The sequence below is a fragment of the Chroicocephalus ridibundus genome, chromosome 1, assembly GCF_963924245.1.
Source record: "Chroicocephalus ridibundus chromosome 1, bChrRid1.1, whole genome shotgun sequence".
NCBI classification, from domain to species: domain Eukaryota; kingdom Metazoa; phylum Chordata; class Aves; order Charadriiformes; family Laridae; genus Chroicocephalus; species Chroicocephalus ridibundus.
In genome coordinates, this window is record NC_086284.1 from 173,056,535 (window position 1) to 173,069,122 (window position 12,588).

The 12,588-nt window shown below is 42.0% G+C and overlaps 1 protein-coding gene across 2 annotated transcripts in view; it reads left to right on the top strand.

The window, feature by feature from the left end:
- Positions 1-233: 233 nt before the first annotated feature.
- The window catches only part of KITLG (KIT ligand), a 55,808-nt gene continuing 43,453 nt past the window's right edge, over positions 234-12,588 (top strand). For both annotated transcript variants that reach the window (XM_063322826.1, XM_063322827.1), the window contains exon 1: positions 234-425. In XM_063322826.1, coding sequence (XP_063178896.1) covers positions 411-425 — 15 coding nt within the window. In that variant the 5' untranslated portion in view covers positions 234-410. The remainder of the gene's footprint in view (positions 426-12,588) is intronic.

Below are 12,588 nucleotides of genomic sequence, written 5' to 3' on the forward strand. Positions count from 1 at the left end.
CTTAAGTTTACTCACTCGGGTTTCCCCCTCCCCGCGGGGTCTGCCTGGGCTCCCGGTCCTCCAGGAGGGAGGGAGGGCGGGGAAAGGCGTGTCTTGCCTGGGCTGCCGCTGCCGCCGCTGCCGCCGCCGCTGCTGGAGGCAGATCGGGGATATAAAAGACCTGGCCGGGCGCCGGCGGTGGCTTCAGTCAGTGCGGGCGCTGAGGCCGTGGGGAGAAGGGGGGGGGGGAGCAGCGGGGCGCGCAGAGCGGCGGCGGCGGGGGGAGCGGGGCAAGCAGAGGCAGCGCGGGGCTGGCCGTGGGCAACCCCAATGCGTGGACTATCCTCTGCTGCATTATGCTGGAGCTACAGTTCCGCTGAAGGGAGTTTGCACACAGCCGGCTGGGCTGGACTGCAGCGCTGCCGTTCCTTATGAAGAAGGCACAAGTGAGTGAGGGCGGGCGGCGGGGGCGAGGGGAGGCCGGGGGCGACCGGACATACCTGCCGGCGCAGGGCAGGACCGCGGCTCCCCCGTGGGGAAGGTCCCCCCGCGGAACGGGGGAAGGGGGCTGCTGGAACGGAGGGGGATGCGCGGCTCGGGGCGGTCGCCGGGCGCGGGGTGCGCACCCGCGTCCCGTGGGGGTGTCCGCGGGCGGCGGCGGCTCCCACGGGAGCCGAGAGGTGAGGGGCGCCCGGGATGGGAACTGCTGCCGCTGAATGAGCGATTTGGGGGAGCGGGATTGGGGATTGGGGGTGGGGGTACACAAAAATTACCGCTCGGTCTTGCCCTCGGCGCCCGCCAGCCCCTGGAAAAGTTACGGCAAGCGGCAGGATCGGCGGCTGAGCCGTGGGAGATCTCAGAAGGCACTTGGAAAAATTGCCTTAATAAATCAGTTGCCTGTGTTACACCGACGAGCGGAGTGGGCAAACACGAAAACATCGGAGGCAGCAGTGCCGTCCGTGGCTGCTGCGCTCTGTGCCTCCATTCAAGCCGCTCCGGCGTGCGGCGCCGGGTCGGTGTTGCGGGTAGCCCCCGGCATTCCGCCCCTCGCCCTCCCTCACCCCGCCGTGAAGAGCCGCTCTGTACCGTTGTGGGGGTCCCTGCCATTATTTCACCAAATTCTGTAGAGATTGCAATGGCTACGCTGCGCGTTTTTTTTGGTGTTTTGTTGGTTTTTTTTTAAAAAAAAAAGGATGGGGACAGACACGAGTGGAAAAAACATCTCGTAACAAGAAGAAGCCGTCTCTAAAAAGTTTAAGGCTTGACTTTTGCAAGGTGCCAGTCCCCTCCATCCTGGCTGACCAGGGCGATTGGTGCCGAGACTGAGCTCTGAGGGAGAACAATGCACAGACACGCACACCGCTGGTCCTGCGCTGGGGGCTTTTGCCTTCCCCTCCGCTTCTTGGTTAGAAGCAAGATACTTTTTTGCCTTCGTCTATTTCTTGGCGATTGCTGGGTTGCCCACACGCCAGTAGCCTGAATACACTTCAGCATACAGTGGTTGGAAAAGACAAAAAAATATATTTTGAAAAAAAAAAAAAAGGGAAAGGCCTTACTGAAGTCTTTTGGGCAGTTAAATAGTTTTTCAAGAGACGGCAGGAATTAGAAAGACTCGCTTTCTGAAATACTTGAATCTCAGCTGGCCATAGCACTGGAGGGTGTACCCGTGCTTAAGGAGTTATAACTTGGAGATTTATTTTTTGTGATGCTGCAGTACAGTGAGGCATTGTGTTAAATGATCAGTTCCGAATTCTGACAGTGTATATCCATTGCTGTTCTTCCCTTTAGATGACTAAAGATGCCTTGCACCTCAAAGCTGTTGTTTCAGACCCTATATACAAGCTTGGCCAAATACGCTGAATAGATTACTAGTTGGGAAGTGTCTCTTAAAGCCTAAGAGCCATATTTATGTGTGCTTAGTTATATGCATTCATTTAACTTCGGAGTGGATAGCAATAAAGCCACAAGATGTTATCCTAGCCCACAGAAGCATACACGTAGGGCTGTTTCTTCAGAGAAGAAAGAAGTGTTCAGCAAGCAAATGAGGATTTTTTAGTACAAGCGGTCAAGCATTTTATTTCATACGAACTGTAAACTTCTAAAACCAACAGAGTACTTTTGCAAATTCAGAGCAAAGCAGGAATAATCCCTCTCCCAATAAACTGGGAAAGACAGGCAGTCCTGGCATTCAGGACCATATGGCTTGACTCAGGGGCTCACGAGCTGTAGCCTGTGGAACAGCTTCTTGTCATGGTGGTGAAGCATCTGTCAGCCTTCAAGCAGTTATGCTTCCTGCTTTTTGGAGACAGTGACAGACTCCTAGCTCTCCAAAGGATTGTTTCCTTCATTTTAAGGATTAGCAAACAAATGTGATACCAAACCATTAATCATTTCGAGGGGATCAGCGCAGGAGATACTTCAAGAAAGACTTTCCACTAAAACCGTGAAGACCTGCGTGCAAAGAGAGAGCAAGGGAAGCGGGTACAAGAAGGAGGACTTAAGCACATTGGGGCACTTGGCACATTAAAGTAAATTTTAATCTTTATGCTCTCCTGTGGCTACTTTTGCCATTGTCTAGACTGGTAAGTGGCGTAGTGAAAAGAACAGGATTGGGAAGCCAGGAAAGAAGTTAACATTTCTCACAACAAAATATTCTGCAATAGACATAGTACAGAAAGTGAGAACCACTACATCACCGAGCCTTGAAAACACTTAGTAACACCTGGATAGTGCTTAAAATAAATCAGGGGTTTTGATGTTTGAGGTGATATTACACAGGGATAATATATAACTAGTGCAGCTGAAGGAGCAGCTGAGTCATACGTCAGAGCAACCACAGTGCTGAAAGAGAAGAGTCGTGCTGAACGCTAGGCTGGAAGGGAGCAGGTTGGTCAGTTTATTTAAATCAGTCTTAACCTGAGAAACCACAGGAACTGCAGAAGCGTCCTCCCCAACAGTGGCAGTCCTAGAAGGATTCTTTCTGAAACTATACAGTTTGATAAATATATAACCCCCTGTTTTAAACATACCAACAGCTTCTGGCTATACTTTTTTAAGTAATAAAGCCTTTTAAAAAGTGATTAAACATTTAGGGTCCAGTCATACAAATCCTTTTTCAACGGGGCTATTTCGATGAATTAATCGTATTGAAGGATTACTTGTATGAGAGGATTTGCAGGCTTATGTACTTAGTAATTAAAACTGTTATCAGAAGTGAGTTGATGTAATTTTGCGTGCTAATATTACAACAAATAAAATACCACTGGTGTCTGGACAGCCTTTTACATTTTGAATAAAACCGGGTGAGTGGTGCTAGTGCGATACAATCTTGCAAAAACATGTAGCGGATCTCTGATTTGCCAGTTCTTTGATTTGAAGACAATCTAAATAGGATTAAGTTACTAAGAAATATGCTGCAAGGAGGGGTCACCCATGGGGCTATCTGAGAAGGCTGCTGATGTTAAGGTATCACAGCTACTTGGTTCAGACAGTTGATCTTCAGCAGTGGGTTAGGAGCACAACCTCTTAGAAACCTCAGTGTTAGAAGGATCTTAGATCTGAGCTCGGCTTTTTACCTCTGAATGTGTACACTATTGCTGGTAGTTAAATGACCTTCTTAGGTTGTCCTATGCATAGTACATTTGTGTCACTGAAGCAGGAGCCTCTGTAGAAATTATTATGGAACGGTACCTGGAAAAAGAATTAGTACACAAATCGTCCACCCGGCTCTTATATTGGCAGGCTAAATCAGAAACGCAAAGCAGATACCTAATACATTGGTGCGAGCTTGCAGAGTCATTATTTTTAGGGAAATAGCGTGCTCCGCTCTCCAATCTTTCTTGCTCCTTCTGCAAAAAGATGAATGCTAGGCACTGGAAGACATTTGGAGCTCATGGTAGGCATAGATCTGCTGCTCATCAGATAGAAAAAGAGAACTTGCTGGAGCCAGAAAGATGTTTTGCTGTTCACAGTGAGTAATAGACCAAGGTCTCTTTCTTTTCTCCCCTGGGATTGACTCTGTTTAGGGGAGGGCAGTTTGCAAGTACTGCAGCTGGAAAGAACATCCTGGAATAAAGTCTTGTATGGAGAATAAACAGCAGATGACCTGGAAGACTCTAGGGTGGGGGAGAGTTTTGTAAGGCATGTTTAGTGATCTTTTTTTTTTTTTTTCTTTTTTTGTGTGCGCCTGCTTGTATTGTGCTCCTGTAAGTTTTTATCTCCGTGAACTATGCGGCACTTGGCTTTGTAGTTTAAATTGCGGCCGCTAACCCAGCCTGCTTCTGACCCAGTTCTGCCGTCGCACTGAAATCCAGTTTCTCCTTTTGTGCACCGCATGTCAGTCGTTCAGGTACAGTTCTGCAAGCTGACAGTGCCATTCTCCCAAGTTTTGTTCTGTGACTTAATGGTATGCTGGCTCATGTAATCGCCATATTGTACGAAAGTTAAGAGTTGGCAAGATGCAGCCCTTGGCTTCAGATGGGCAATGCTCAGTATGCAGTATGTAAACACAACACCCATTTATTTGAAGCAAGGCAGGAAAAATCTCCCTACGCAATTGCATTTGAGTGGTGTGGGAGCTGACAGATGAAAACGAAAGTGTTTGTTCTCGCCCTGGTCTTTGGTATGCCAAACCTGAGGTTAGTCAGCCTTTTAAACACACTGCAAATCCGCTTGTTTTTTGGTTTGTTTTTGTTTTTGTTTTTGTTTTCTCCCTGTGGAAAAAGGAGATGGACGAATGTAAGGTGAGTGGAGAGGGGTAGTATGTCTCTTTATTTTTCTTGACTGGCCTATGTTTGCATTGCATACTGAGTCATATGTAAACCTGCAAAACCGTTCGTAAATATTAGCGATGCTGAAATAACTGACTGCGGGGAGCACGTAAAATATTGATTTCTTTGCTGGATGGCTTTAGTTATTGACAAATGTAAATAGCATGTGACATTTATTAGTAAGAGAATGAAAATTGGAAATACATTACAGTTACAAACAGAGAAAACAAAAATAGTGTTAAGTATTTTATTTGATTAAAGCCGGTAGCATGTATAGTGTCTGAGGTCAACGAAAGTAGATACGCTATTGAACGCATTATTTCTACTGTATGTCTAAATAAAAGCCAGTTTAGGAGTTCAGATTAATGAACACTTTGGTTCACAATAATGTAGGAAATAAATTAGCCTCTAATTTCCTATTGTTATCTAATAACCACTGGGTGAACGATTGGTTGTTGTATCTGTTTAAATAATATTTAAATTATACAATGTAGATGGATGTCATAACCATTTTAAATCTGCTTAGGAATTTTCTGCTTTATACATATTTTTGCGTTATCATTGCTGCGCAGAGCAGACTTATGTTTAGGTGCACGGCGAAAATAGCATCAGGTCTAAGATGTCACTGCAGGTATTGCCTGAAGGAGGCTCTTGTGGTACTCACTGCTTTGCAGCCAGGCTTTGGAGCACACGGTTTTGCAAAGTGGGTAATTCCTGAGCCTCCAGCTATTCCATCACCAGTGTAACCACTGCTAGAAGTGAGACCAGGTGGTGCAGGCTGGGAGGATCGAGCGCAGGCTCCCCCTTGCAGGGCCAACAAGTGCTCGTTGCCAGCAGTCAGGGCTCCTGGAAGGCTCTCCCAAGCAGGTCTGCTGTAGACCCACCTTTCAGATATCTGCTGGCCCCAAACCTTCACTGCTGTTAAAGAGCCCTTGTAAGCATGCAGGGACTGAAGCATTTGGTTATTTTTCTTTTTCTTCATTTTTGCTGCAAAACCTACTGGATGGAGAAGATCAGGTTCAGGAATGACCCTCGAGGTGATATTTAGCCCCAGCCTCAAGAGCTACCTCTTCTCCTCCCTGTGATTTGGTGCCTCTTTGTAGCAGCCATTCGCAAGGTATTTCTCAATGTTCCAGTGAAAAGTTTCTAGGAGTCAGGCTGGGTATCTTGGTACTCCTCCACCTTGACTGGCTTCTCGCTGATTTTGGGCAGCAGAGCTGGGAAGTTGGAGGGGGAAGTGTGCTGGTAGCCATGGGCTGGGGCAGGGGTGGGTTGCCCACTTCAGCTCAGTCTGTTGTTCTGCAAAGCCTGCAGGTTTAAGCTGGGCTGTCACAAGAGGATGAGTGCATGGTCTACAGAGATTACCTCTGCGTTTGCAAACAACCTTGATTCAGGCCGGACAGAAAAAGGCTAATCTAAAAGAATTTACCTGAGCATACTCACTGGAGTGAGAGAGACACAGGTTCACATCTGTTCTTGGGTAGGAACTTAGGTCTCCAAGAAGGGTCTAACCATCCAGTCTGTCTTGTTGAAGCTGTTCTGCTTTGTGTAAGTAATGATGCATTGTGCCAGAGGGAAGAAAAGAAAAGAAAAAAATCAAGTCCAGACTTTGAATCTGAAGTGTAATTTCAGTGTTGCTCCAAATCTGAACTGGGTCTATGCAGATTAAGATTTTAATGCCCCTGAGTTAAATCATACTTTAAGACCAAATTAAGTGAGCTGTCAGGTTTATTTGTTCAATCTTGAGGGTGGCTGACACATGAACTAGGAATGTAGAGGGGACTGTATTTCAGGCCCCAAGTCCAAATTCACAGATTGCGAATCATGCCAACCTCTGAACCTCCATTCAGAAAGATTTAGGTGTTTGCATATCAGAATCTGAGAACATCAGTCTGCCAGGCCTATCTGTTCTTGTAGCTTGGTATTTCCAGGCATGGCCATCCCATGTGACCAAACCTGGCTTCAGTGCAATCACATTAACAGTCTCAGTGACAATAAGCTGGTCTTCTGCCTTTCGTTTGTTCTGCTGACGTTACGTTCCAGGGGCATCAGTTCACTGACAGCTAAGGCCAAGGATAAGCGTAGTCTAGTTCTGTCTACCATCTCTTCTTTAGAAGTACCTTAAGAAGTTTTTAGAAGCACCCTAAATAGCTTTAGGAATACATTATGTCTACGCAGTATCATTGCACCTGCATCTGCTTTGGCTGGAATCTCTCTACTTGATGTAGGCAGGATCACTTGTACTGATAGCCTTCCAGTGTTTTCCCTCCTAAATGAACGTCACTTTTTAATTTTTATTACATACGTGGGAAGAAATCCAAATATCTCACCTCATTGAATCAGTGTCCACGTGCATACAGAGGAACACACACTGTGTAAAACCAGCTGTTCATATCCAGTATTCTTTATTTGGATGCTAACCTCTGTTTGTGCAGAATCAAGGTCCTAAGCATGGTGTGCAAGCCTTCTGCCCGGGACGTTTGAAAATGTGTATTTAATGTGGGCACAGCTGAGCCCTGAGGATGTTCAGTTTCAGCCTAGAGTAACACGTCTGCAGAAGTACCTGCCGACGGTGGCTATTTCTTTTACAGTAGAGACATAATCTGTCGGTGAATTTATACCATACTTCATGAAAGAAGTAAGGCAGAGGACAGTACAACAGAACCTTCTCAGAATAAAGGTTTGTCATCGCTGGATGGATTCTTTGAGCTGTTTAGTGACACATGACCTCCAATTATTTTTGGAAAAAAGTTATTCTGGCAATGTAAGTCAGACTGTAAAACTACGTTGTGCATGTCCTGACAATCTTATTTCCGTTTAGAGCAGAAAATGAAGTCTGTAAATCATACAGCAACTCTTTTTCTAAGAGCTGCTCCCGGGCAAAAGAATGAACTTAACGATGTCTACAGCACGTACTGAAAACGCAGAGTAATGCACTGATATACAAGGGTCATTATTTTAAAGTGTGTTTTTGGAACGTGCCCGTAAATGTGGAGGTTTTAAAGTGGGTAGGGAAGTTTGTTCCTCCATTTCATGTTGATCCAAAAAATTCCTCTCTGTTTATGGAGATTTCATAATTGTATAAAATGGGAGTAGGGTATCAAGGGGCTGACTTTTGTGGTCTAACTACAGTAATGGACTGAAGTGAGGCAGTAAGGAGTCAGGCATGATATATTTAATTTAATAATGTGTTGCATATATGCAAAATAATTCACTAAATGAAAATAAGTGCTTAGAAATTTAGGGAGGTTGAAATTTAAACATGGTTTATTGTTAAGAAGTCCTAAGAGCCAGCCCTCTAATTTCCAGCCTCCATTTGCTCGTTATTAAGTGCACTCAGCAAAATTTGTCTTTTATATTAAATGGTGAGCAGACAATATTATGCATTATGTCTTTACACTGATATAGATCTGAAAGTCAGTTCTTCTTGAGATTTGTTTTTCTTCTACTACTTTGAAGCATGCAGGAATAGGAACATTAGTCAACCAAACACATTTAGGAAGCTTGTGTAACACTGCTTGGCACTCTCTTTCGTTTGGATTTAAAAATATGTTCCTGAATAAACAGAGCTTTTTAGTGGTTATTTTAAAATAAAAAAAGGAGGAAAAAATAATATCTCCAATATTTGTAATTGCTGTCTTTTTCAAATTGCTGTGGTTCTGCAGCGCGTGGATTGCATTTCTATTCTAATACCAAAAACTATCAGTGCTGTATTTGACACCAGTTTAAATGGTTCTGATGGGTATTGCATTCTTTATTTTCAAGGAAATATGAACCTTATTTATAAACTGTAAGTTTAAATACTGTCACTGAAGCTGCTTTGATCTTCTGTATTATAATCCCTGGCAAAGGATGTGCCCTAGATTTGCCATGCATTCTCTAAATCCGTGTCCTTTAAAAATTCTGGCCATAATCATAGTCGGTTCCAAACTGTTTTGATAAATTTCTTCAGTGTTTGTTCCTTTAACAGAGCAAAGCTGGGTAGTGAAAACCCTCTTTTCAGGCTACTAAATCCAGTGAAAATCTTGCTTTTAAAAAAAATTAGGCTCTGTTCCCAAGCAGGGTGGTGTTCATAATCCTCCATCAATTTTCTTCTGCCACAAATGCGGGAAGATTTTCTTCCACCCCACATCTGTGACCAAGATTTCTGGATTTTTTCATTTTCTATCTTCATATCTCAAGTCCACATCTAAAAATGATCATTGATCCTACAAGTTTCTCCTTTTCAGACAGAAAACGAACAGGGCAGCCTTCATTTTTTTGTGTACCTTTCCTAGCTGCTGCTATGTTTAGGTCAGCATCCTCACCTCTGGCAATTAAACTTCAGCATTTCTGGCATCCAAAATACTGAAGGTGTCTCCGTCACCATGCTGTTTCCTTCCACAAAATCTAAGCTTCCTCTCTGTTGAAAGTTTTCTACAATTTTTGTAGTAGCCTGTCTGGTGGCCATTTTTATTTCCCACAATCTTTTTGAGGCCCACTTCAAATATTAATCCTCTGAACAACCTGTTTTTTTTGTATTTCGTCTTGCCTGTAAAAAGTAAGCATCTCAGGATTAGAATGAATCCGCTGTTCTGTGGAATATGTTGTTTATTTATATGATGACACTCATAAGCTATTAATAAAGTTATGAAGAGCCCTCTGGAAATCCTGGTCTGCCATTTCTAGAAGTGACAATACCCTTCCCTCTGTAACTTCAGTAATTTTCTTAATACACGAAGAAAACTCTTGCCTTTTTTTTTTTTTTTGCAAGAGTCAGGTACTTATTGAGATCAAAGGAAATCCTTTTAGAAGTAATTGTTATTGCTTTCTGCTGTATCTCTCATCTTTGTTACCTAACCGTGTTAGAAATATTTAATTCTGTGCTTTCATTTGGCCTTTAAAAAATACTGGCCTAAAACATTCTTTAAATCAACTGGAGTGAATTCCCTGTCTTTCTTCTCTTTCTCCTCAGCACATTTAGAAAAAATCTCTTCTCACACACAGGTTTTCGGGATCAAGTAGACATTTGTCGATAATAGTCAGATTGTCTACAGTGCTTTTGGCCATTTCCCACTGTAACAGAATGTTGTTGACATTTACAAATGGTCTGAGACATACGTGAAGTTAATCTGATTTCAGCCTACTGGTTTATTCCTATTGAAACAAGTCCCTCTTGCTTTGCGTCCAAGAACGTTATTTCAGTTACTGTTGAATTTGTACCTGTTTAAAGTGCTAATTGTCAAACTATGATGTGCTTTTTGGCATTATTCACTATGGTAGATTCTTCTTCTTAACATACATGCTCCATTACTTATTTCAGAGCAAATGGCACAATTCCTATGAAACTGGGAAGGATTTTTTTTCCTTTACAAGTTGACAAGTGTCACTTAAGTAAACTTGCTAAGAAACTGCATCGCTTATGAAAATACCTAACATCTTACTGGAATTTTAGAGTGTAGACATTGAAAAGTATATATATTCTGAGAGGATTTGCACTAATCTTCTCAATGATGGTATATATTTTCTGTGAGATTAATTACGGAAGCCAAAGAAATTTCATGATAGGCAAGGCAACTTAACGTGTCCTCTTTAAGAAAAGCAATCCTAGGAAACTTGTGAGAACCAGGTGTATACATCACCTTAGAAACCATATTATATTGTGTCAATATTTGCATGAGTTTCTCTTATCAGCACATCTGTAATGAACATGCTGTAGAACATGTATCAGAAGAATAGTTTCACTACTGACAACTGTGGTTCTTTCTCATTCATATGAGTACTTTTGACTAAATGTAAAGCTCTGTAGGAAGTAAATGCAATGCATACAATTTACAACTATGGTGTTTATAAGTAACGCCTATGAAAATCATCAGTAAAATTAAGGTAAGGTAGGTGTTTTCCCAAAGGGTTGCATTCTGTCGCATCGTTGCAAATGTTGTGAAGATACCTATTTACTGAATTCAAAGGGTTGCATTACTGATGTCTTTAGAATTACATTTTATAAGCATCTGTATTTAATAGGCATTTATATTTGTCCAAAATTGTGCAGACTTAGGGAGATTTTTTTCTCAGATTGTTTTTCTTCCAGTTGTATCTGCATCTCCTTAGTTTTACCAAGCCACAAACTGACAGACTCAGCTGCTTCTTTTGGTATGTTTACCCCACAATTTCTGCAATTTTTAAGGAAAGTCGCCAGTGAAGCTTCAGGTTTAAGACTAGATTTTTACAGTTCTCTCCAGCTAGCATAACGGAAGCAAAAAAATTGAGGCAGCATTTGAATGACATTCGTATTAATTCTGTGGTCACAATTCTGTGACAATGGAATTAGCTGGGGTATATCCCGTGTCTCTTTGCTCTAAGCTGAGACAACCTGCACGCTGAAATACAACATGGGAATGTGCCTCTTCTTCCTGGAAATGTAGGACAATTGTGGACAAAGACTGAAGTACTAGAAACACTTTGATGGTGTTTGTAGTCATTAGCCTATAAAGATCCCAATCAAACCCCAAAACGAACAAAAAATCAAAACAAAACCCCTAAAACCACTCCAAAACCACCAGGATATTAGAATTACAGTTTGTGTGGACAGGTCTAAAGTTTGGGGCAGAGTATAAATTATAACTTGGATTAGCTTTACAGTAGTGCTCATAACTTGATAACAATAAGGGATCATGGTGTTCCCTTCATTTTCTTAAATATATAGTAACTCTTAATGTATTAACTCTTAATTCTTGCCTTTAGAGTTAATGAATATGTCCAGAGTTTAAAAAAGAATTTTTCTTAACAGCTTGCCTCTATTGTTGTGTTGTCAGCAGATCTTGCTGTATTTAAATCAGTCAGTAGAAGGAAGGTGGGAACTCTATATTAATAGAGTTCAATGAAAGGAATAGAAAAGCCCAGCTCCTGTAAAAGAAATGCTTTCAATGTACTAAAATTCTTTGTGTTTCAAAATTGATGAATAAAGCAAAAGCATTGAAATTACTTATTTAGATTAAAAAAGAAAAAGTCGAAGAAGTAAATGAAATAGTCCCATATTGTATCTCCCTTATCGTAATAGTTTGAGGAAAAAATGATTTAGGGACAGAAAGCAAAGTGTAGGAATACATTATTAATTTGTAACATGGCAAAAACCTAAGAGGTAATGTTCTCTAATTGTCAGCAGCCTCGTATAGTTCAATCTGGTAAAAGGGTTCACAGATTGATGACAACATGTGCAAGCTACATAAATTACTCAGGTTAATTGAAATTAAAAGAGATTCTGAGGAACTTTGTAAAGGTTTAGAGAAGATAGGAGAACAGATGGCATGATGGCAAGTGGAGTTCATGGTGTTGAAGAGCAAGAGGGATGCATTTTGGAGGGAATGTTTTGAACTAATCGTAACTACATTAATAACAGCAGTTTTCATTAGTTATAAAAACTACTTACAAGCTCATTTTTTAGTGTTCTTGTGGCAACACTTGTTCGGGAAAAATCGATGAAAAATCGCTGTGCTGTACCTGTGGTAGAACAAATTAGCCAACATATTGGGATGCAGTACAGCAGAAGGAGAAACATAAAAACTGTAATGCTTTTATGATGGTGATAGTCAGTCATCTTGAAAAAAGTCCTGGTTGCCCCATCAGAAAAAAGAATATAACAGAAATAGTGGTCCTAAAGTACGCAAAAGTATTATATGGAACCAATGTGCATATGAAGGGGGACTGAAAGCAGAGGGCAAGAAATACTGAGTGATATGCAAGAAGTAGTAGAAAGAATGATTACTGGACATTACTGATCTTTTCTTGGTGTAAGAGCAAAGAAATATTTAACACATCTGAAAGTCAGAAGATGCTAAAACAGGCAATGCTACCTTCACAC